Below are 24603 nucleotides of genomic sequence, written 5' to 3'. Positions count from 1 at the left end.
ATGTTAAAATGCTAAATTTGACAGATGCTCTTTATTTAGCTTCTTCAACATATTGTAACTTTTGCTTACTTGTCCAATAAATCTGGTACTTAGAAGAACCATCTGTCATAGGAAATTTGTACCAACCATGGAAGAGTTTCTATTCATCCTGAGGATGTTTTACAGCCGGCATAAAATCCCTTGACGTAGCATAATTTACTCAAATCTATGTCTAATCTACAGCCGGACGGTGTGGCAACGTCGCCGCTGTGATAAAATCAGTCGGCCAGAAAGAACGCACGACACTTATGTTGTCGTGAAGCCTTTTTTATTGTGTCAAATTCAACAGAGTTAACCACTTCAAATGACACGAGAACCGGAATCAATAGAAACGGTACGATATACAATGTTCTGAAAACAATAATCAATATTTCCATTTTTATAATTTCTATATATTTATATTTCATCAAAACAAGAGAAAAAAAAAAGATTTTGACATTTTTTCCTGACAAACCTATTTCAAAAGTTTTATTAAAACAGTCCAAAGTTTGGCATCTGACCTTATATTGCATCTATAAACATTTAAAGACAAACACTCATGTTATATTATAGGTTTAACTAGAAACAATAACTGGAGGCCAAAACTAAAGTTAGTTGTTTTTTTTATAAAGCCCCAATATACTTCAGGCAATCCAAAAAGGCAAAACGACATTGACTTCAAGTCATAACATTGAGCCCTGATGTGCTAAATACAGCAAAGTGAGGTGTGCATTACAGTGTCAGGCTGTCGAATGGAGAAGAAGGCTTCCTGGACTGAAACGGTAAAACGTCTGAACAATTCATTTAAACATAAAAAGGCACCAAATACACTTGTGGATCGTGGCGAACATGAAAAGGTGGCTCAACAGCACAGACTTTCTAACACTGTTCTTGTGCGTTTTGTCTTTTTTGTTTTTGGTGCAAAAGCAATACAAGTACTTCAGTGCTGAAATCCCCAACAATGTTCGACTAGCTTTACGTCCTGGACCTTTCGACGCTAAAGGTGCTTACAACTCTCTGTGCTTACAACTTTCAACAGTACAACTTATTACAAAAAAATAGAAGTTTTTGTTGTCTTTAACGGCACGACCTGATAAAGTCCAAGAGCTTAACTGGGACTGGTGCTGGTGGTGTCCATCGTCGCAAGCAGATGCGACAACGAGGCCCTCTGGGAGGGAGAAATGTTCTGGCTCATGTGGATGATGCAGTCCATCGCTATGTCAGGGTTGGCCTCCACCAAGCTGCACACAAAAACACAATGAGAGCAGTGAAAGGAAAGACAACAGAATGAAGGATTTAGTGAAGTCTAAATTTAAATAGACTGTGGTTATTTTAAAACTTAGGTTATGAGTTTTGTTTTGTTTATACATAAAAAGGGAAGTAACTGTATTAAAACTAAATGAGATGCAAGGCAAACACACTCATATCTAAAGTTAAAAATCAAGCAACCTAACATGCTAAATATGATGTCTTCTATGATAACCTGAATCTTTATCCTCCAGAACCAAATCGCTCTGAACCTTTACTACGTGAATTTAAAGGTCTATTCTTCGGAGTATCTACTGCTGGAGTGTTTTCAGGTGTGTGGGAGAGAGGGAAGAATTAAGAGCCATGATTTTCAGAAAAAAAAAAAAAAAAATCAACCACTTTGTCCCAGAGATAAGGGTATTTTGATGACGGTGCAAAAATATAACTGTAACAAGAGGCGAGTGCATGTCCTGGATGGAGACTTCCACATTCGCTGCACTGACAGCAGATGAGACATGAACAGCAGATGCAGTGTCAGGTGTGACCTGCCATGTTGCACCCATAACCACACAATCTTCCCCAGAGGTTACGCTCTGAAACAGGACTGAAATGCCTCCAAACTCTAAATGCATTACAGTGGTAAACGTTTTTTAAAAATGACACGTTTCCAAAAAAAGGAGCAACACGTAGTAAAATAGCAAAAGAAAGAACACAAGAACTAAAGGAAACAGGAAGGCCTGGTCGCAAGAAACGGGGTCATACGTACCCACGAATATGCTTTAAAGCATTTTCTCTTTTCAAGTACTTGATATTTTCTCGAATGACTGAGCGGGTGCCGTCCTCTGTGGACAAGTGCTTCTCAAGCCACTCCACCACTGCCTGGTTGTTATCCCAAAGGTAAGCCTGTGAAAGCAGACACACGCTACATTACTTCAGTTCAGCTTCAACAGGCAATTACATTTTATTACTACATGCCTAAATGTATTTCAACACTACAACCATTTAGAAATTTGTCAATTATCTTAATAAAAGATAATTTACTTTTACGAAGTAAATTATCTTAATGAAAAAATGTTCGAAAAGATTCAGAATGTGAAGGATGTTTTTTTTTCATAAGTTGCGTTTTTTTCTGTTTGAGCTGCCAAAGTGCTGAAGCTCTGAACGCACTCACACACCTTGACTGTTCCCTCCGTTTCAACGAACCATCTCCGCAGCATTGACTGCATGTGTCCGTCACTGAGGTCCTTGTTGGCCTCCATGATCTCACACTTGACCACCTGCTCCAGCAGGAGCCGCCGCAGACGCCAGTAGAAGAAGGTCCGCGCCTGTTTCCAGTCTAAAATATCCTGTTAAAAGTAGAAAAGGTCAAATTGGTTTTAAAAAGCTTACTCGCCTTCAAATTGACGTCTTTTATACTTTTCAGTCAGATCATAACTCACAGTGATCACTCCTTTCTCCTGCATTCTGCCCGGAGTGTCGTGCAGATCGACAAACTGCACTGCCACCTGGTGGTAGATGGGCAACAGGAATTCCTCCCTTGCTTTGAGCTTCTTCTCCAGTTCCTTGATCTCCTTGTCAGACAGTTCTGGAGAAGCTGGAATAACAAAAGAAGGTCTTACACCTTGAACGTCTTTTTACTTCTAACGTAAAATGCAAAATTGAGAACGTTTTTGGAATTAGAAACAGAAAAAAAGGCTTTACAGAGCTTCTCAACCAGACTGGCGTAGACTGAATCGAGTCTCCTCATTGTTTTCAGTAGGTCCTTTCTCCTGAATTTAATCTCCACTGTGCCCTCAGGCTCCAGGACGCCACCTCTGAATCAAAGAAACGTAACCACAAATATGAAGAACGCGCTTAGAATCACAGATCTCTATTGAGAACCATTTGGAAAACACACCTGCTCTCCCTATCAGCGTAGAGCTCCATACACAGCAGGTTGATGGTGGGATCTATTACCACCCAGGATCCTCCTCTCAACTCTGCATGGGGTGGGATGTACACCAACACCGGCTGGTGAAAAGTGTGCAGAGCGTCCACAATGTAGGCTCCAAACTTCAGCACCTGGTCATACATATCTATAACAAAAAAATAAAAAATAAAGTTACTCCAGATCTACAGCATAAATTTGTAGTGTTTTCAATCTTACTTTTGGTTAACTTCTCTTACAGACTGAAGAGTGGAAATGTGTAGGATGAAAAAAAGTTGACCTCAAGTGAGACGGTATAAAAATCATATTGATGTTTCACAAATAAAAAGTTCTAAGCACATTTGATCCTTCTTTATTTATAATACACACTTAGGTTTGGACAAATGTAACAGTCGGTGTTTCAGAAACAATCTTTCTGATAGACAACAGAGTTTTATTACAGGAGTTACTTTGATTTGTTTCTATCAATTTACAAGGGCGTTCCCCATGGACGAGTCCTCGGCCCATTTCTCCACACAGCGCACATAAATAATATCTGTAATGTTTGTTACACAGTTGTAAATTCTGTCTTTCCATTTATCTTTAGGTTGATCATCATTCCAGGAATGATTATTATTCTCTCTGAAAACTAGACTAAGATAACTATGTAGTTAAAACGTGCATCGACAAAGATAAAGCGACAAGAGAAAATTAAATAACGCACAAGTAAAAACCCAGTTTCTCAAAGGGCATTCATGATCCACACATCAAAACTGAAACACATGCAGCTTTAGTTCAGTCTAAAAGTGTTGCAACCAGAAAAAAATGCAGAACTAAGAGGATTTGCACCTTTCATTCCTCCGGAGAAGCCTCTCCAGTTGGCAAACACCATGAGAGGCAGACGTTCACGGTTAAAGTCACAAATTGCCTGAGCCGTTTTGAAAGCAGAATCTGGAAACCAAACTTGGCCAGCCTGCTGCAGAACCTGATGAGATCACAAAAACAATCAGCGTTTTAAGTTTTATTATTTAGCTCCTCAAAAAAGAACATTTTTAGAGGTATTGACTTACTTTAGATTCTGAATCCAGGTTTGCAGGATCTGCAGGGATGGTGAGCTCAACTGTGCGTGTTTCAACAGCGATTACACCGAGGGGGATTCCTCCCAACCTGCATGAACGCAGAAAACATGTTCATATTATAGATGAATTTAGTTAATACACACAAAGACTATGTCAGATCAGTTTACCTCGCTCTTCCTACAACGACAGTTTGAGCCCAGGACCCCATGATCTCCATGAAAGAGCCGTGGTCAAAGAATCCGCTCTGCCACACGCCTCTTGACACTAAAAATGTACACGCAAAAAAAAAAAAAAAAGAAAAGAAATTATTGGGCTGGTTGTCAGCTTTAGGCATAAACGCTGTTTTGGAGGGCGTAACTCACTGGGGTGAGGCCTGCCGGCCAGCATCCAGCGGGGGTTGTAAGGGGCCTTAGTGGGAACAAACTCTATCTCTCTGTCTACTGGGTCTGTGTTTGCTCTAACGGGGACGGGGGAGTGGTTGTTCTGTGAGGACATAAAGAAACGTCAGTGAATGACCCGGCCGCCACAGCCGTGTTCAGATCCAAATATTCAGCAGAACCTTTGGCATGTAAGAAAGCCACATCAGGATGGTGAAGACGCCCTCGAAGTCATCAGGGACGGTTGTGTGTGTGACACCGTTGTTGTGCATGATCTGAATTCCCCCCAGCTGGTTGTTGGAGGTGTAGACCTCTCTACCCAGAACCTGGATGGAAAAAATAAACAGAGGCTGATTACTGATGGAAGAGAATAAAACAATTTATTAGAATGATAGTTAAAAGTGCTTCATATCCTGAACAATCTGCACTAGACTCACTGGCCGATTAAATTATCTGAATATGTATTTACATCGCCATTATTATTTTTATCATGCCGATTAATGTTCATCACGTTAGCTTAATGATCATTTATTTAAAGTGTTCTTTAGTACTTATTTCAGTTTCTTACATTTAAAATGAAGATTTGTTTATGGATCTGTATTTAGAATTTATTATTGTGCAACAGAGAGAGTAAACATTTACCAATGTACTTTATAGCAGAATTGAGCTCTAAATATTTCTATTTCTCATCTCCAAGCAGCTCACTTTGGCCACCTTATACAATAAAAAAAACAATTCATGCTGCAAAAACAAAAAAAATCATGACATCTACATAAATCAAGGTATTTGCCCACAAACCCTCTAAAAACAACATTTCTATTTTAAGCTGATAAAAAAACCCAGGAGGAATCAGAAAAGCAAACCTTGTTAAGAGCACCAGCTCCGGTCAGGATGATGTGGGAGTTCTCCACCTGGATCACTCGCTGCCCCAAACGGACCAGATAGGCTCCGATTCCTATCGCTCGGCACGTCACCTGTGTGCAGTTCAGGGGGGGAAATCAGAAGGACTTGGCATTTTCTCTCCTCCGAGGGGAATCAGACGCACGTCCTGCTCACCATACTGATGGTGACGATCTCTTTGTAGGCCTGAGAAGATTCCCCTGCGATGGTGCCTGAACCGCGCAGGTTCTCAACGCCAAGACCTTCGTCTTTCCCAATGATGTCGGTGATAATGTATCTGTAAGGAGAAGGGCTAATTAGCAAGGCACTGTAATTATCCCACATAACAAAATAAAATGGTTTAAAACTGATTTCAGTTCCACTCATTTTTATATTAATTACATGCCTGTGCATCACACTGCCTCCACAATGAGAAGCAGGTTTAAACATTTTGAGTTTTAAATTTATAGACCTTTCCAGACTACAAATTTTAATTTTCTCAATGTCTAAACCTTTCTAACAACATCTGCATAAAGGCATTTTGTGTATTTTCTTACACTATTTGGTGTTTACTATAAGTAGTTCACTCTGTTGGACTCATGACTCACAAAGTTTGGGGTTTGTGAGTCATGAGTTTTGATATTCAGCTCCAGATTGAGCTGAATATCAAAACGTATACCACTGAAAGTATAGTTATGATATAAATGTCATAATATCTACAAATATTGATGTATTGACTCTTGAAGCTGTTTGTACTCATGACGTCTTCTTCTTGTTTTCTTGAACTAACAGAAAGATAACATCACAATCTTGAAATAATGTGATTTTAAATTGATTACTGATTAAACTGGGTGAAACACAAGAACTACTTTCCTAGTTATCAATAAAAAATTAGATAATAAACTGATCAATACGACATTGGAATCATAATAATACAGTACTAGGAATAATAAAATATGACATCAAAGTTTACATTATTATAGCAGGTACAGGCACTCGTTTCTGCACATTTATTACATTTACATCAATCTGGATATTTTACAACACAGATATATACCATATTTTCCGCACTATAGGGCGCACCTAAAAGCCTTCAATTTTCTCAAAAGCCTTATAAAAGTGCGCCTTATAATCCGGTGCGCCTTATATATGGACCAACATTGAGGAGAGGAGACAGAGGCTGCGGCGGCAGCGTGTCGGTTGGTCTGTGTTGCCCAGAAAGCAGTTGGGCACAATATCACAACACCAACACCCCGAGTGAAACAATGACTGGGGCAGACTACTATACAAAGTACTCGGGGACCATTTCTTTATTATTACACATACACATTTGTAAGGGACGGTGGCAACCCTAACTGTAGCGGCTATTCTATGCGCCTTATATATGAAAAAAGTTTTAAAATAGGCCGTTCATTGAAGGTGCGCCTTATAATCTGGTGTGCCTTATAGTGCGGAAAACAAGGTATGTTGGTTTTTTCTCTTTTTTGCACCTTCCAACCATAAGAAGACAGTTTTTGGTGATAATTTTAAAAATGCTGTTTGTGGTGATTACATGTCATAATCCAGAGATGATTAAAAGTCTCACTTTATCCAGATTCTGCTGGAGCTTTAATATTAGAGTTCATAATACGTTTAAAATTTCCCCATACTTTTCCAGAACCCTGATTACTTAAGAAACCAAAAATGCAGTTTGAAATATATCGCTCTCCAGCTTCAGTCAAATATTCAAATAGGTGCTTTAATCTGAAGGCAAAGCAAGTATTGCACCTGGACTCTCCTCCTTCCTCTACATGCCGACAATGGACGGAGTTGGTGGAGCTGATCCGGGTGTAGTCCTGGGGCGACAGGTAAAGATATTTGAAACCCTGCAGAAGAAAGTATAAGAAAGACATAGCAAAAATGTTAACAAAACATAATATCAAATTTTCTTTTAAATACAAATTAAAATATTTAAATATGTTTGGGCAGCGACCTTGTAGGGGTCCGCTGGGTCAATCCAGGCCACCTGGAACATATGTTTGACCTCTTCTGCGAGTCCGATGCGCGCGCCGCTGTTGGCTGCGATGTAAATGCGGGGGATTCCCTCGGCCCGAGCCAGCTCTGACGCCTTGAGAAACAGCTCGTCCTCCTGAGGACCAAACGAGCCGATCATGTGAGTGATGTCGTTACATATCACGATAATGTCTCTGCCCTCTGGGTACTCAGGGGTCTTCATCTTCATCCTAAAGGCCACCATTCCTACCTGAGGAGAAACGCAAGAATGAATGTCAGCGTTTAGTCACCGGGAAGAGGGCGGAAGTAGATTTGGATGTTCTTTAAAACGTCCTACGTCATTATCCGCAGGCTGACGGTTCATCTGAACAAGTCGACCTTCCGCGTCCAGAACGAGCTCCGTGCAGATCAGCACGTCTTTAGGACATTTGTCTCCAGGAACCCAAAGCTTGAACAATGCCTGAAATAACAATTTACGGAAAGTGAAACTGTGCAGGTCATCACAGCAGAAATAAGTGCAGGTCAGTGAGTAAGCAGCACCTGTCTGAACATCTCAGGGACATCGTATACATATGTGGTGCCCAGAGATTGAGCCTGGAAGCGCTTGGCTTGCAGCAGGTCTTTGGTCACATAAGGAGTGTTGATCAGCATGCCGTGCAGCGGACCCTGCTTGTCTCCATAAGACTGAAACATGATCTGCACGAGCAAAGTCGAAGGGATGAATTTAAGCCACAAAGCGCAGATAACAAGATCTCTAATCAATGCTCAGTCCTCACCTGTCGAGAGCTTGGGTCCGTGACTTCTTTATACAGACTGATGTCCAAATAATAGCCTGATTCATTAGTGAGAAAGAGGCGGATAGGAATTGCGTTTCCAGTTGGTGTCAGGCGGATGTTGATCTTCAGCTCGGCCTGCAAGACCCGCAGTTTCCAAAGGCGACTGCCGTAGCGCATCACCATGGAGCGAACAGACTCCTCAATCTGATGGACAAAAGATCAGAACAAGGATAAACAAAAAGTACAAAGCAAAGAATTTGTCAAGTGAAGCAATAAACATTGAATTGTCCTGCAAAGGTAAGGAGGTGGATGATGCACCTTGCAAAGTCAAGCACATTCCTTGAAACAACACATTTTTCCAAGTCATAACCTTAAACTGTAGTGAATTTTACTGATACACCAGCAAGCTAAATAAAATGAGACACCACTCTTTCTGCAAGCTTCAGTAATTTACAGTAAGTAGAAGAAATGATTGCAAACTGACTTTAGATGGGTCCATGATGACAGTAGGGACAAAGTTAAGGAAGATGTGATTGCAATCTGTGCGAACGCTGGTGTAATTGAAGGCGACCTCCAACTCATCCATGGCCTCCAGCAGGAGCCGCTCCCCTTCATTTTGAAGGTACTCAAATGAAGCTTCCTGATGACAAAAAAAGTATATCAGATGCAACTATATATTATCACAATTTATATATATATTTTCCCCCCTTTTAACTAAAACACAAAGTCAAACAAGTCAGTAGGCTCTTGGCTAAGTTTCTTCTTACTTTTGTAATGAGATCTGAGTGGCGCATAATTGCCCGGATGAAGAAGCGGTAGTCCGTCACTTCCGCGCCCTCTTGGACCCGAGCGGCTCCCAGGTACAGGTGCATCTTCTTGTTGGCGCAGGGAACTGCTGTCAGGTCAAAGTTCCTCATTCGGTTGAGCTCCAGCTGAAACGCCAGAGCTGGCTCCAGATTTCTGTAAATTCGGTCCTCCTGGAACTGAAAAGAAGCGGCAAAATGGAGAAGGAAGAATCAACAGCTGTTTAGATGGCCAAAGTGCTGTTTTTTTTTTTTTTTGTCTTTTATTACAGTGGTTAAGGTAAAGTAAACTCACCTCATCTCGAGCCCTGAATGTGAAGAACTTTGGAAATTCTCTCTGAATCGAACAGAAAACAGAAAACAATGAGATAAAAATGTTAATACAAATTTAAACTTCTTAAGATGCTCGTCGACTGCAGTTGTTAAAATAAGTCCTTGTTCTTACCTTGTTACATTAGTATAATATTAAACCTACTCAAATATGTAGAATTAGTTTACAAAATTAACTACAACTGAAAATGTTCTAACATTTGCTAAAACATGTGGAATAATCTCCACATGTATTCAGCAGCTTTGGCAAAATGTGGTTATCATCAAGTTGTGAGATACAGGTAATTTTTGACTTGTTTTGTTTATTTTATCTTTACTGTTGTGTTTTTCTGGTTTATATATTTGCCTCCCATCTTAACCAGTACAACCTCATTATTAAATGAAGCAAAGCAGGAGAAGTAAGTAGCATTAATTTGAGATGTTAGTTGTTTTAGAAAATTCTGAGTTATATTTGCCTTTTATAGCAAAAACTAACAATACAATACAGTTAAACAATAAAAGTATAGTAAAAACAAATGAATGTTTAAAATATATTTAAAAAAAAGAAAAGAAGTTTCAGAAACGTTTACCTTCTGAGTAATCAAAAAGGTCATTCTCCTGATCCCATACTCAAAAAGAATGGCTTTCTGTAAATATATGTGAAGAAAAATTTGGCTCATTAAAAGTTGAAATGAAAACGATAGTCTTATTTCAGACACGACCTCTGACCTTTGACTGAGCGAAGGCAGTGAAGGCCTTCACCAAGGCGTCGTCGTCCTCCGTGTCTGCTGTTTTTATCGACACGTTAATGATGTGGATGGGGTTCTCCCTGTTATTCTGCGGAGAACAGAGGAGAAACTGGTAGCTGCAGAAGCAGGTCAGGTTTTTGCTTCATGGCAAACACTTACAGAGCGACAAACCCACCTTCATGTTCTCCTCCTCGTAGAAACTAGAGCAGGACTCTAAGAACGAAGCTCCCTCCATGAGCTGTTCAGCGAAACTCGACAGAACTTCATCAAAATTCCTGAAAGGATCAGGAAAAGTAACATCCCCTGTTATTTATATATTTTTATGTTCACTGTAAGTGCTGAACAGGATGAATCATTTAGAGAGTGGTGACCTTTTGAAGTCGTCAAAGCACTGGAAAGCTACCATAGCTCCCATTCTTTGGCAAGGTGGAGAGAAGGCTCCGTCCATTAGCAGCTCACTGCTCTGCCGTTGAACGTTAAACTGGCCCAATCCGCCTGCTGCCACCGGAAGCCTAAACCGAAAACAGAGCAACTAAATGATCTCAGGGAGAGGAAGTGCTTCGAGGAAATGTGCAGAAATTCATACAGAGAGCAATAAAGCAGGTAGAGATGTTATCTTTTGTTTAACAAAGTACATCAAACTTTACATGAATGAAACCTGCAGAGTCAAGGTTATACAAGTCTGAAGTCTTAGTCCTTATGCAAGTCCAGCGTGGGTCTAAAATCCCATTTATAGCTTTTGCTACGGCTAGCAACATTATTCACAACAACTAAACTTATCAAAATTTCGTGACAAACATCCGTATTCAACCAAGAGTGAGTAAATGGCAAAATCACATTTTACTGGATTTTTAAAAATATATATTATTTTCACTTTCTTGACTGGTAAATTAGTGTTATTTCATGGTAAATCAAAGCTATTTTACAATATGTTTGGCAGAATTCCCTTTAATCTTTTAGCCTGGAGCTGACTTCCATTGGACTGGATCTCCTGAGTCATGAAAGTGGTTGGACTTGAGCTTTCCTGCATCAGTGACAAAGTAAAATCTCTAGCTTTGAAAAGATATGACATATGCAATTATTAACATATGAAAAGAACAATGAGAAGATCTTTGATGTGATATAAAATTAAAAAGTACATATATATGTATAAAATTAAAAATCACAACATTTTTTTAAATAAATCCCCCTTAACTCCCAAACATTTCGCTTCCTCATGTAAATGTTTGACCAATTAAAATCTCCCATTTTCTATACCAAAGTCATAAGTCTGTGATTCCTGTTCAAGTCCAAAATTCAAAAGCCGTCAATTCACGTGCTGAATTAAAGGAAATTAAGAACTGCTACCCAGAACAGATTGCCATGAAATCTTGAGATCTGATTGAGATTTTATGGTTAAAATCCAATTCTGGAGGTTGCAAGCTCAACATTTAGCAGCAATCACTGAAATCTCAGGCTTGAAGGTTTCTTTTGCCTCGTTTTGTTTTCTTTACGAGAAACATAAAACAAATAAAAGTTGGGCTTTTGCTCAGAAATGCTTTACACACACACAAAAAAAGAGAGAAGCAATGACAGGACGACTAGAGAAGCTTGGCTTGTAATGTGAATAAGAAAGGGCTTGTTAGAAGAACCTTATGTGGACGGCAGGGAAAAAGCGACATCCAACATGCATTGCTGTGAAACATTTATAGAGACGATGGAGTGCTCTGGTTGGTGGGGAGGAGCTTTACTCTACCTGCTCAGAGTAGGGCTGCTCCCTCTGAAATAAGATGATTGAGATGTGAATATTAGCAGAGAGTGATCAAGGGGAACCTGGAGGTACCTTTGTGCAGAATGAGTAGACTTAAGCATTCTCTACAAAACTGTGCACATTAATATTATTACTGAGTGGGAAGAAAACCGTTTGCATTCCAAGTTAGCCGTAAGCAGCTGTGACCACAGCATACAGACTGCTCTCTGCCTTTACTACTGAGGACAAAGCAACAATTCAGCACTTCAGTCTAAACCTAATCAACATCAGGAAAAGGTCTCAACAGAGAAACAGCTTTACATCCTCCAACGCTGTGCTAACATGCCACCTCGATTCCCATGTGGAAGAAAGAAGGTGAGCAGGTTGCGTCATCAAAGGGAACCTCATCACCTGTTTGGGTGCGATGACGGCAACATGAACTGGAAGTCCACGGCACACGTTCCGTCCAGCAGCTGGTGATGCTGGATGCTATTCAGCTCGTAGGCAATGTATGCTCTGCGAACATACACCTGGGAGCGTAGAAAACACAAGTACCAGTTAAAAATACAGAACTAAACAGAAATCAAAAAGAAGAAAAATCTCTCAGTTTGACTTTGATTCAACTTACCTCCAAAGCAGCCATGCACACAACTTGATTTGCGTGATAGAAGAAGTTGGGCAAGACGTCAAAAATTGAGGTTTCGGAGAGAATAAGTTTCTGCGCCAAATAGAAAACGCACTTCAGTCTAAACCTAATCTACATCAGGAAAAGGTCTCAACAGAGAAACGGTTTTACATCCTCTAATGCTGTGCCAACGTGCTATTGATGTTTACGTTGCAGCAAAGAGACTGTCACAAGCATAACGCATGTCTCCACACAAAGCTAAACCTTTGGGTTGCACTGCTTAGCTTGCCAGGTTTGGTGGGTCTCAGTGTCAATAAAATAAAACACGTTTTATGAAAGTTGCTCATGGTGCACTTCAGTTTTGAATAGTACCTGGGTATTGGGATGAAAGATGTAAAGTGTTTTAATGCACCAGAGCCGAGAAAATCCCTGTTTTTGACCATTTTGGGCTGAAGGTTTAATGTCTTATACAGACTCTGTGAGTACCCCAAGTGAACAGATAAATATTAGCTGAACTGATCAGAAAATAGGTCAGGCTGTCCTGCAGTTGGAGCCACATTATAAATTCATCAAATCAAGGGGAGTGAATATTCATCACTGCATAAAAACAAATTTCTTCAAAGTGTAACTTGCAGGTATGATCAATAATTCCGGTCATTGCTGCTACCTTTGAGTAATATCTAAATTTTGATAAGTGAGAACAGCAGCTGGTGATGCTGTGGTGCACAGTTAATCTCATAACTCTGGTAGGTTAAGATTTAAGGTAATATTTCAATTTGACCAGGATGCTTTCTCTATGATGAATAACTTTGAGCTTAGCCATATATTCATAAGTTGTGAATTTCATGTCACAATCTTCTATGATGCATACTAAATCTGTGAAAGCTGGAAATCACATCACATAAGCTACAGTCTCAAATACATTATTTGCATAAAGCAACATGTCTTCACACATCATTGCAAAGCAAACCAAATACACAATGAAGAGATGGACGTCGGTGTCACCTTCAAGTTTTCTGGGCAAAACTGGTGGCCGTACATATCAATAGCTGACAGGAAGATGGACTCCACCTGGTTGTGTCTCAGTTCATACGATGGCATGTGGGAGGCAATCAACACCTAAGAGTTGATATGTTACTTCAGCTGTCTTCTTATGGTGCTACAAAATAAAAAGTATACTTTTTTTAGTAGGGGACTAACCTGTCTGGCTCTCAGTGCAACCTTTGAATTTTCCATCTTGCTCAACTGTGTGAATTCATTTAGAATAGCCATGAGCTCATCTGCAAGGGTGGCGTCACGTCCACACAGCTGGTCCTACACAAAGTCACAAGCCCACATTACAGCCGCACTTCTGATCACACCTCTCGATGTACAAAGGATAACAACTTTAGACCATCTGTGGTGGAGGAGGAGAGCCTTACAATGAGCATCGTCACCAGGAGGTTTTTCTTGGACACCTGAGCGTGAGAAAAGATGTAGTCGAGCACAGGACTCATGTCGGGCTTGTGCTGCTCTCTCAAGTTGATCACACACTTATCATAGTGAGCTGCAAGAGAGAAACGTGGTGTGAGTGTTTCAGCTAAACCACAACTTCGGTGAAAAACATGCGGTTAGTAAAGTGAGTCCTGTTACCTTGCTGGAACTGCATCTCGACCTGCAGGTACCGCTTCAGCAGATCAAGAACCACAGATTTCATGTAACCACGGGTTCCACTGCGATATCTGAACAAATATAACATTTCTGTCATGCTGTATGTCTTGTACCATTTCAAACACGCAGAGCAGAAGGGGACAGAGGCTGATTATCAGACCTTTGCAGATAGAGATAAGATCAGTGAATAATATCAGATTCACATTTAAGTATTGGCCAGTCACAGCCAAAACATAATCAAATGAAAATGGTCAAAGCCCCTAGAGTCATCACACAACCGACTATAAGCTTATGCAGAAAGGATCTAAACTGGTAAATAATAATGAGATATCTGCAGACAGGCCCAGGCTAGAAATTGAATAACATGTCTTTAAATTAATATTTTTGCAAAAAAAAAACAACAAAAAAAAACTAGTCAACTCACCTCTGCACCAGCTGAACAATACTTTGAGTGTTCATGAAGAAAACCTCCCGGTCAGCCTTCCTCTGCAGCGTGGCTGCATGGCTGTCTAAAATGTTAGCAATCTGAAATCAAACAGGTAAAAATTATCAATAAAAAAAAGCAGTTTAAAGTCAGCATGTGGTCACTGAATGGATTTACCCTTTGACTGGGGAACTGGCAGAGGACAGAGGTGATGTTGCTCGCATACTGAGCCATGACCTTCCGGATGTCCTTCTCCACAGCAGGGGGGATACGGCTGGCCACGCTGTTCATGATCTCCTGAAGCTCCAGCAGTGGAAGAGACGGATCCCTCAGGGTCTTCATCAGGGTCGCGACCCATTCGTTCAGCTGCACAAAAGAGACATGAAAATGTCACGTGTTTGTATTTTTTAGGTGTATTTGACAGCAGAGTGGTAAATACACACTTTTGTGCTGAAGTAAGGCTCTTCGAGGCAGTACCCGTCCATCACTCTGACCAGATTTTCGAGCACGTTGTGGAACACCTGGTGAAGCTTTTCCCCGACCATAGGTAGCGGCTGCTGGGGCGGCAGAGTGGCTGTGTTGAGCTCCACCTGCAGCAGGGGCCAAAATAAAAAAACAAAACACTGCCTTAAATATCAGTGTGAAAATGACAAAATATATATATATAAAAAAAGAAAAAAAACAATCTTTGTTTCATAAAGTGACAGTTAAAGTACCCTGTGTATACTGCTGGAGTCGTCCAGATCCATACGCGCCATGACACAGCCGGGCTCCAGAACCGCCCCTGGCCTCTTTACAAAGTGTATACAACCAGACTGCGACACGGTCAGACTCATCACCATCTTCATCACCTGAGAACAAAGCACATTCGAAACTGGAGTAAAATGTAAACGGACGGTAACACAAACAGAACATTTTTCTTTTTCTCCCCAGAATCAGTCAAACCTCAATCTCTGCGTAAGGTTCTCCTGCAAAAATATGATCTCCATCCTCCACGGTGTACTGCAGCAGTTTACCAGCAGAGGGAGACCTCAGCACTGTGGGATCCCTCTCCTTCTCAAACACACAGGTCTTGTTACCGACAGTGATGCGGTAGCTACAGCGATGAAACAACGTGGGAAGTGAGCAAACATGAGGTCAGGGAGACAGACGAGTACTGTGAGTCTCAGAGAGAAAGTCTTGCCTGTCTACTTCCTCCTTCATGTATGTGGTGTGGCTGTTGCCATCATAACACAGCAGGAGGCCCCCGTCATTCAACCTGTGGACGTCTATCTCAATGTCCGAGCCGTTCATGATGATGACGTAAGTTGTCTGGGATTGGCGAGCCACCTGAAGCCAGAACAGAGGACAGTTTATAACATAAAGATTTTTCATAGGCATTTAACTTTTTTTTTTTTTCAATAAACCACAAACAATGCTTTTTTATATGGGATTTTGTGTAATAGACTGACATCCACACAAAGCGGTGCATAAGGATCAAGTGGGGGAAAAGAAAAATTCATCCTTCTTTACTCTAATACTTTAAATAAAATCATGTGCCATCAGATACCATCAGTAGTTACTTATTTAGTAAATAGAGGCCACCTGTGAGTAATTTAATCTTAGAATAAAACCATCTGATCTGTGAGCCTTTCAAAAGGTCTGTTAAACATTAGCAAACCATCATGAACACCAAAGAACACAGTATGCAAGCCAAGGGAAAGGTTTGTCGTAATGTTTGAAGTAAGGTTAGATTATGAAACATTATTAAAAAAAACACTCCAGCAACCTTTAAATTATCCTCCAAAAATAAAAACAAGAAGAGTATAGCAACCGCAAACTGGGCAAGACCTCGGCACAACTGTGTGCATAAACTAAAAGGTCAGGCAAGAAGAGCAACAATTTTGAAACACCACTTCAACTTTGCTGCAGAAATTAGTTTGCAGGACAACCATCAGTTGAAGGCTTCATAAATATGACCAATATGGAAAATTGTAAAAAAAGAAAGTTACAAGCAGCCCCTTTTGCAGTTTCCAAAAAGCCATGTGGGAAAAGAACAACTAAAATGAGCTGATGTGTTCAGATAAAACTTAACCTGAACTTTAAGGCCTACAAACAGAATGCTATGTGCAGCAGAGAAAAATGGACCTATGATGGTGGTGGCAGCATCATGATGTGGGGATGCTTTTCTTTGGTCAGAGTTGATGGAAAGATAGATGAAGCACAAAGCAATCTTGTTAATCTGCAAAAAACTTTGGAAAGTGCAAAGGTTCACATTGTAAAAAAATAAAAATCCTTCACGCACCCTCAATGATACAATTAAATCATATTCATGTGTTAGAATGGTCCAGCCAAAGTTCATTCAATGTGACAGAGGTTATTATACAAGTTATGACACAAATAATGCAGCTGCATTGGTCCATCACATAAAATCTCAACAAAACACATGGAAGTTTGTGGCTGCAACAAGACAAAATGTAACAGAAAAACTGCTAATGTACCCCATCAGGAGGTATTAATGCAAAAGTAGAAGAGCTACCTTCAAACAGTACTTGACTCCTTCATATATCAGGTCGATGTTGACAGAGTTGAGCAGGCTGTCTGCCGCCAGCACCTGGCCTCTACAGAATGAGAAGATAAAAGCCCTTCATTTAAACCCACAGTAAGTGAAACAGTGAGACTTCGTTGAGGCAGGAGAATATCTGCTGACCTTTCTAGGGAATGCAGGAAGTCCGACATGCTCTTCCTGAAGCTGGCATCTGCAACATGCAGAGCTCCACAAACGATGCCCAGCATGGTGTCTGGTCTCTCTGCCTGCAGAATTAGGACCGTTCTCAAACACAAGGTAACCATAAAAAAAAAAAAACACAAAAAAAACACCCCGCTGCAGAATGAAGACTCTGACCTGCACTTTCTCTGCAATGAGGTGATCCAACCAGCCAGTGTCGATGTCATTGTTTCTGAAGCTTTCCGTCTCCAGAAGCTTGATGAGGTATTCCACCGTAGTCCTAAAGTCTCCTCTGATGGACAGCTCCTTCATCGCTACCACCATGTTTCTGCAGGACATCAGAAATGCTTTTCAAATATCGGCTCATCTACAGAAGATATTCTTAGAAATTTCACCTTATACAGATTTATTACACACGTTTTATTATTGCATTAATTAGAACAAGCGTGTAAAGGTTCAACAAAGTTGACAGGACTCTTCAATTTGCACTTAGTTTAACTACATTAGGGGTTGTTACAACATCAGTATAGATATGACATTATTTAGTCATGACTCACATTCAATAAAGCCCCCGAAGGCTTTACTACATAAAGATCAGTCACCAATAAAAAAAACTAAAAAAAAAAAACAGGCTTACGAGATGGCTTCCTCTCGGTTCTCTCCCCACGAAAAACAGTGCCCAAACTGGGAATCCGCAAATTCGTGGAGGCCACCAGCGGCCCCCACACTGAAATAACCCCAGACGTTTTTACTGCTGCGGAAGTTCAGCTCCTGCACAGTCCCGGAGCTGGGCTTGAACCCCTGAAGATGAGCCAGTGATCACAATCAGTAGGGAAAACAGAAGTGCAAAACAGACAGCCGTGGGCTGAGACGAAACGTTACCTCGTCTGGATTCTCGCTGGTGATGCGGGCTGCAATTACGTGCCCTCTTGGATTAGGAACACAGTCTGGAGTTTCAAAGTTGATGATGGAGTCGCCCCACGGACTTTCCCCATAAAGCACTCGGATATCCTTAATTCTGTGCAGAGGGATGCCCATCGCAATCTACCAGATTAAACACTGACTGTTAAAGACCTGACTGTCTTGATGCAAGGAGGGCCCACAGTTTACATTTGCAACATTTTTTTTTTGTTGACTTCTTTTAAATCACAGCTGGAGCCTACCTGAAGTTGGGCAGCTGGCAAGTTTACATCTCCGATCATCTCCGTGCATGGATGTTCCACCTGCAAGCGAGGATTCAGCTCCAAAAAGTGGAAGCTGCCGTCTTCTGAGTAGAGATACTCCACAGTACCGGCACTGACGTAGCCCACCATCTTGGCCATCCGCACTGCATACTGGGTTGGAGAGAGAGAGAGAAGAAACAAAACTGTTCTCAAACACGGCAAAACTTTAATCAGCCACATAAAAAGTAAGCGCGGAGACAAGCTGACCCGCTCCATTTGCTCTAAGGTTGAAGGTGGAGCAATGGTGGCGGGAGCCTCCTCTATGATCTTCTGGTGCCTCCTCTGGATGGAGCAGTCCCGTCCAAACAGGGAGATTGCATTTCCGTACTCATCTGCCAGTATCTGCACCTCCAGGTGCCTTGCATGTTGAGCCAGTTGCATGATAAAAATGGGTGATCCTGGAACCTCTGTCTGCACCTGCGGTCACAGAGGACAAGAGAAGAGTTGAATGCAGGGAGCGAATTGCAAAAAGATAAAATGTTTTGGATCATGAACCATAAGAACACAAACCTGTCTGAAGAAACTTGGAAATTCATCTGAATTTTCAACTTTTCGGATGCCTTTTCCACCTCCACCCTCAGAGGCCTTGATAACGACCGGATAACCAATTTTTTCAGCTCCCTGAACAGAGAAAATATATTATAGCATTTGGCAAAAAACATACTGACTGGCAGCCTTGATGAAGATGCATAAAAAGCCTTAAAAATAATATTTTATTAGAGAATCATAATCACAGACTGATTATAACAGAAATCTCCAATTTTAATCTGAAATATTTATTACATTTCAATACGTAACAGATTTAACTACAAAAAAAAAGAACTATTTCTGGTAGCCATTCTTCAAAATGAAAAGAAAAATATCATTCAAGTTAGAAAGAAAACAGCTACTTGTCAAATTCAGTAACCAATATGGCTTCAAGTTCTAAGAATATAATGAAAGTTGTCTGGATGAACTACAAACTAAGCATTTCTGAATTTTAAACCAGTGTCACATGCAAAGTTTAAAATATCAAATTCCAAAAATGTTTTCTTTTCGTGTTTCAATCTGTAAACCTGCGAAAATATATACCAGCTTGTATTGGTAATAGTAGTTGGAACCCCCCAAAAAGGCAAACCAGAATACTTATAACTCTACAACAACACTGAGCTTCCAAAATATCATCAGAAATGGTTTAGCAGACACCAAATCAACCTTCATCTAGGACCATCTCAGGTCCCAAACCTAAATACAAATAAATAAATAAAAAACATGTGGTTTGAGCTGAAGAGAAGCTGAGAAGGATGCAGGACTCTGGATGATGTAGAGGTTACACAACTAGAGATAGTCAAAGATCTCTCTCTATGCATGCAGGTTGTTAAAGGACTAGCAAGGTAATAATTTTTAAATAATTACTTTGTTGTTTTTTTAACATAGAAGTGCAACAAAAGATGGATTTCTATTCATGTCTATAAATGTGGAGGGTAGTGTATAAACATTTCATTAGAGACATTTGTAAAATAAGGCAAAATAGATTTTTTTTTAATTAATACACTTACAGCCAGACCATCATCTACATCATGAACACAGCCCTCTTTATAGATCTCTGGAGGAACGCTGACTACATATCCCCGTCTTTGGTCCTCTTCCGTCCACGCCACTCTCAGACCTGGACACATTAAAACATAAACAAGCGTCCAGCAGAGACCCAGTCTGCAAATGTTGGACTTTGTAAAAAAAAAAAAAAAAAACTAGGCCTGTCTGAACTTTGCCTGTGAGGCCCAGTGATGACTCACCTGATCCGCTCCATGGAAGTGTGGGAATGTCAGCGCTCTGGGCAACAATGGACGAAGCCACCTTGTCCCCAAGAGCCCACATGGCTTTACTGGATGGACCTGAGAAACACAGCAAGCTCAGACAGATGAAGAGAAGGGACTAAATCCAATGAAGACTGTGAAGCTTTAAAAAAAGTTTTACCCAAGAATGTTATCCCTGATTTGTTCAGGAGTTCCGGTAGCTTTGGGTTTTCAGATGCATGACCCCATCCGGCCCACACAGCCTACATTAAAACAACAAGCGCATAAAACAATATGTGATTATTTGGGACTTCTGCCTGTTATCGTGGAGATAATGAAGAATTAAATAAGTTAGACAGAATTGCACCTGCACTGGGATTCTTTTTGCAATGTCTACAATCAGCTCTACGTTGGCGTAGTTGTTATTGTTGGCGCCACCGGGCACAGGCACATAATGGTCAGCCATTTTTATGTATTCTGCACAGGAAAAAAAGTGTCAGACTCACCGTTTCCATTAGATTTTCACTGTAACTTGGATAGGATTGTGGTTATAACTGCTGAGCAATAGAGCACAATGACCTGCGTTAGCCTTCAAGTCTTCAGGGGTGACCATGACCACGAAACGGATGATCCTCTCATTACGAAACATCTCATAGGACCAGCGGCGAATAGAACGCATGCACTTGACTGCTGCAATGCCATTGTTGGCGATCAACACCTGCGTCGTAGAAACAGAAGCTATACTGAATAGAAGCTGACTCTGGATCGTAAAAACAAGCCAAATAAGCGTTTTTACTCGTACCTTCTCTATGATCCGGTTGCCACCGAATCGAGTGACAAACTCAGCAGGAGAGGCCACCGTAAAATCCCTCTGGAGATCCATCTTCCTGTGTTCACGTCCTTTTTTCACCAAGTGAGGACCAGACATGCTAGGCCTGCACAGGGAAAGTTAAAGGTCTGTAACTCTACCTGCGTTTTCTATGCCAAAGGAGCACAAAGAGTTGAAGTGAATTACAGCGCTGAAAATCAAAAACCAGAGGGAAAGTTCAATGGCAGAGACAGACTGTGCAACTACTTTAGTTCTGATCTTATCTCTAAAATGACACCATTATGCAACTCTCCATTAGCAACACAAACTTAGACAATTATTTACTCATTATTTCACTTTTCATCACGTTTTACCAGTTTTGAAAGTAACAAAATGGAAATATATTGAACAAATGACACACTGATGTAGACTTTTACCTTTATTCCACTTTCTAGTCACTGGGTCAAACTGCACATGTTTTGCAATTGGACTAAATAAAACTTTGATATTGAGTAATGGGGAAAGTTTCCCTTTATCATTAAGTCTGGGACAAATCTTTAAACCTAAAGTGAAGAAAGCAAATAAAAGACAATTCCCAAAAAGCACTCTTATCGCTCACAAATGGATAACTAAGAAAATCTGAAAAAATAATTAACTTTAATATTTATATTAACTTGAATGTTGAAGCCAAAGTAATAAATATATCAAAAGCAAATAAATGTTGCAGAGTCAATAAGTTTTGGCTCATTTAACTAATTTCACAGTTGATTGTAAGGAACTTAAAAAAAGGGAAATTCTACAGAAATAGAAATTATACTGACGATAGGCAAACTAATTCAGAGAAGGCTTTAAAATGCTCGTTTCAAAACCACTGATGTTTTTTAATCATACTATTTAACAAACCTTTAAATGAGATTCCAGGAAAAAGTGCACCTTAACAAAATTTTCCTCAGCTATAAGTAACCCAGCCCCGTCTCCTGTCTGTTTCTAAATTTAGGCCTACAGTTTGTGTTAAAATCAAAACAACAATAAAATAATCCATGTTTAGGATTAATAGACAGGAAATAATGTATTATCTTAATGTGATCTCGGTTCAAACACTTGTTCCTTCTGCTACAAATAGCCGACTAGGTAATATATCACATTTTTTCGTTTTTAATTAACGAGTAAATACCATGAATTGTGGTATTGTTACTTAATGGATATAATACCATTAAGTAAGACATGGAGAGACAGGATCTCTCCATGTCTTACCATCCACACCTGACTGACAAAGAGATTTAATCCTAAAATCAGTTCTACAAAAAAAAACAAAAAAAAAAAACATTGGAATAAGAGAAATCTGACCCTGACAGATTTGGAATCCATTTAATAACGTTAAATTATGACTCAACAAAAGTTAGTACACTTGTTCACTATTTCAAAGTGTAAAATAAATGTCACAACATTTAAATTAAGAGCAAATATGGATTTAATTTATTTTTTTATCTGAATCTTTCATGGAGAGACTTTAGAAATGTAATTCTAATGGTTACCAGGCTTTTGCTGAACTGCAATCCTCTGAATCAGGTGTGTTAAAAAAAGACAGCATCTAAAACATGCAGGGCAGTGCACCTTTAGGACCAGGGTTGGGAAACACTGAACTAGACGACTGGAAGCAACAAAACGAGTTCTAAAATATATATGAGAATTCAGGAGCCTTTTGTGGACAGGCTGAGTGGTTGAGTCCTAAGCAGCAGTTCAGTTTCCTTATTCTTTGGGCTCTGCTCTTCAAACAGTTAAAGATATAATGACATCACCAGCCGCATCAACTACACAGTTATACTGTAGATTGATTTGTAGGAACAGATTTTAATCGTACTGTGCATGACATGGATAATCTGTTACCACTGTGGATTTACCCCAACTTTGACAGCCACTGCTTTTAACACACTTCACACTCATCACCGCCAAAACTAATAAACCATTTTCTACTTGTTCGGCTAAAAATAAATAAAAATTGGATTCAAAAATGTTTCAAGTACATACCATTAGTATCTGAGGCTTCTCTCTATCTGTCAGAGCATTAGAACCTATTTACCCTATAAAGGTTCGGACCCGCGTCAGATCTGAAACACACCTGCGAGTGTGAGCATTACTGCGTGTCTGAGCTCTTGTGAACTTTAGCTCTTGTACTGTAACCTTTCACTGAGGAAATACTGCCCGCTATTAAAATACAACCTGATAACGGTTTTTTTCTTTTTTTTTTTTTACTGCTTCGAGTTATTTACAGTGGCATGGATGCAGCATGGAGCTGGTGAGGGTCACTTTAAACGTGCTTGTGCTGTATTGAACGATTTGACTAATCATAATCATGAGGAGGGTATTTTAAGAAAAACCGCTTGTGCAAAAACAATGCCAGCTTTTCACAGCACCGTTTCATGACAAAGTCACACCCAGCAAGTTATTGGTTGTGCACATCCTTCCTTTAAAACCCACCAACAGTAATGTTTTCATCATTTCCTTAAAACTGAGCGATGAAGTGAAATGACCTGTGTGATCCCCAGCAAACAATCCATTTCCTGTTTTAGCATGTCTGCAGAAGTTGCTACAGCTGTTGTTTCAAACTCTCCCAGCATGCACCTATCAGTTATTTTTTCCGTATTTTTGCTGAAACTAGAAGCTAACTGTTTGCATACCAAACAAGCACCAGCAGCAGCAGCAGCTATCAAAGCACTGGGTTAATCAGAGAGAGAAGAGTAAAGCCTCTCTCTAAAAAACACTCACCTCTGGAGGTAAGGAAACAAGTTATTTCGCTCCATTATTCGCACCGTTTTACAAAGCTGAGGCTCTTTAGCGGATCTTTAGAGCCATTTCTGCACAGACCAAAACAAAGAGGTCTCCACACACAGTCCTTCCTCCTGGGTGCCAGCCAGCCTCCTCCCTTCCCCCCTCCCACATGAACAGCAGCACAATATCTGCAGATCCTCTGAGGCACATTGTTGGCTGCTCACTCCAAATATGCAACAATGCAGAGACCAACCCCCCCTTCTCTGTTTGAACTTGGATTTGTCTGTTGCTTCTAGACTTAAATGTTGTCTTTTATTATCATTGATATGTTCGGCAAACTCAAAGAAAATAAAAATCCTCTAGTTGACATAAAAGCTGCAGGACTTCAGCAGAGGTACAGCAACAGAAATCATTCAAGAAATGTTTTGTCTTGTTTTGATGTCTAGATAAGTTGGTGGTTAACAACGGTCCATCAGCTCCAGCCTCTTTTACATAAAATATGACATATTAACCTAAATACACAAAAGAGCAGTGGTTCTCAATGAGCAGATAACAGAACGATAAACAGTTCTGACTTAAACAATTTCATCATTAGCTGTAAAAAAAAATGGAGACTGGAGGCTCAGGAGATCAATGAATTTTGTTGATTTGGGGATTTGAGTCTGAACTGTTATGGATTCCGTTTTCCTCTACCACTTTTAGCCTTTTTTATCTGCTTACATGCAGACGCTGCAGCTTACATAACCATGTTTATGCA

General features: G+C 40.3%; 1 protein-coding gene across 4 annotated transcripts in view; it reads right to left on the bottom strand.

Moving 5' to 3' along the window:
• Nucleotides 1-434: 434 nt before the first annotated feature.
• Nucleotides 435-24603, bottom strand: part of acacb (acetyl-CoA carboxylase beta) — a 28017-nt gene continuing 3848 nt past the window's right edge. For 2 of the 4 annotated variants that reach the window (XM_008418723.3, XM_008418726.3), the window contains 52 exons: nucleotides 21072-21204; nucleotides 20849-20987; nucleotides 20637-20746; nucleotides 20451-20532; nucleotides 20270-20368; nucleotides 20033-20142; nucleotides 19005-19115; nucleotides 18702-18911; nucleotides 18435-18605; nucleotides 18154-18315; nucleotides 17909-18072; nucleotides 17449-17599; nucleotides 17254-17357; nucleotides 17083-17164; nucleotides 15748-15893; nucleotides 15510-15660; nucleotides 15281-15415; nucleotides 15008-15154; nucleotides 14742-14930; nucleotides 14565-14665; nucleotides 14123-14211; nucleotides 13912-14036; nucleotides 13691-13804; nucleotides 13496-13609; nucleotides 12494-12583; nucleotides 12277-12395; nucleotides 11872-11895; nucleotides 10508-10648; nucleotides 10312-10411; nucleotides 10117-10224; nucleotides 9978-10034; nucleotides 9374-9415; nucleotides 9043-9258; nucleotides 8760-8915; nucleotides 8276-8479; nucleotides 8040-8195; nucleotides 7837-7959; nucleotides 7480-7749; nucleotides 7275-7372; nucleotides 5685-5805; nucleotides 5492-5602; nucleotides 4811-4954; nucleotides 4614-4734; nucleotides 4419-4515; nucleotides 4243-4339; nucleotides 4022-4157; nucleotides 3164-3341; nucleotides 2968-3080; nucleotides 2706-2860; nucleotides 2442-2612; nucleotides 2033-2169; nucleotides 435-1259 (listed from right to left, as the gene is read on the bottom strand). In XM_008418723.3, coding sequence (XP_008416945.1) covers nucleotides 1127-1259; nucleotides 2033-2169; nucleotides 2442-2612; nucleotides 2706-2860; nucleotides 2968-3080; nucleotides 3164-3341; nucleotides 4022-4157; nucleotides 4243-4339; nucleotides 4419-4515; nucleotides 4614-4734; nucleotides 4811-4954; nucleotides 5492-5602; nucleotides 5685-5805; nucleotides 7275-7372; nucleotides 7480-7749; nucleotides 7837-7959; nucleotides 8040-8195; nucleotides 8276-8479; nucleotides 8760-8915; nucleotides 9043-9258; nucleotides 9374-9415; nucleotides 9978-10034; nucleotides 10117-10224; nucleotides 10312-10411; nucleotides 10508-10648; nucleotides 11872-11895; nucleotides 12277-12395; nucleotides 12494-12583; nucleotides 13496-13609; nucleotides 13691-13804; nucleotides 13912-14036; nucleotides 14123-14211; nucleotides 14565-14665; nucleotides 14742-14930; nucleotides 15008-15154; nucleotides 15281-15415; nucleotides 15510-15660; nucleotides 15748-15893; nucleotides 17083-17164; nucleotides 17254-17357; nucleotides 17449-17599; nucleotides 17909-18072; nucleotides 18154-18315; nucleotides 18435-18605; nucleotides 18702-18911; nucleotides 19005-19115; nucleotides 20033-20142; nucleotides 20270-20368; nucleotides 20451-20532; nucleotides 20637-20746; nucleotides 20849-20987; nucleotides 21072-21204 — 6757 coding nt within the window. In that variant the 3' untranslated portion in view covers nucleotides 435-1126. Of the gene's footprint in view, nucleotides 1260-2032; nucleotides 2170-2441; nucleotides 2613-2705; nucleotides 2861-2967; nucleotides 3081-3163; nucleotides 3342-4021; nucleotides 4158-4242; nucleotides 4340-4418; nucleotides 4516-4613; nucleotides 4735-4810; nucleotides 4955-5491; nucleotides 5603-5684; nucleotides 5806-7274; nucleotides 7373-7479; nucleotides 7750-7836; nucleotides 7960-8039; nucleotides 8196-8275; nucleotides 8480-8759; nucleotides 8916-9042; nucleotides 9259-9373; nucleotides 9416-9977; nucleotides 10035-10116; nucleotides 10225-10311; nucleotides 10412-10507; nucleotides 10649-11871; nucleotides 11896-12276; nucleotides 12396-12493; nucleotides 12584-13495; nucleotides 13610-13690; nucleotides 13805-13911; nucleotides 14037-14122; nucleotides 14212-14564; nucleotides 14666-14741; nucleotides 14931-15007; nucleotides 15155-15280; nucleotides 15416-15509; nucleotides 15661-15747; nucleotides 15894-17082; nucleotides 17165-17253; nucleotides 17358-17448; nucleotides 17600-17908; nucleotides 18073-18153; nucleotides 18316-18434; nucleotides 18606-18701; nucleotides 18912-19004; nucleotides 19116-20032; nucleotides 20143-20269; nucleotides 20369-20450; nucleotides 20533-20636; nucleotides 20747-20848; nucleotides 20988-21071; nucleotides 21205-23843; nucleotides 23993-24603 lie in introns of those variants that run through there. The other 2 variants (XM_008418725.3, XM_008418724.3) reach the window with 2 other exon arrangements.

Source organism: Poecilia reticulata, chromosome 9 (assembly GCF_904066995.2).
Source record: "Poecilia reticulata chromosome 9, P_reticulata-male-v2, whole genome shotgun sequence".
NCBI classification, from domain to species: domain Eukaryota; kingdom Metazoa; phylum Chordata; class Actinopteri; order Cyprinodontiformes; family Poeciliidae; genus Poecilia; species Poecilia reticulata.
The sequence above is the reverse complement of the archived record's forward strand: the minus strand, read 5'-3'. Positions and strand labels throughout refer to the sequence as shown.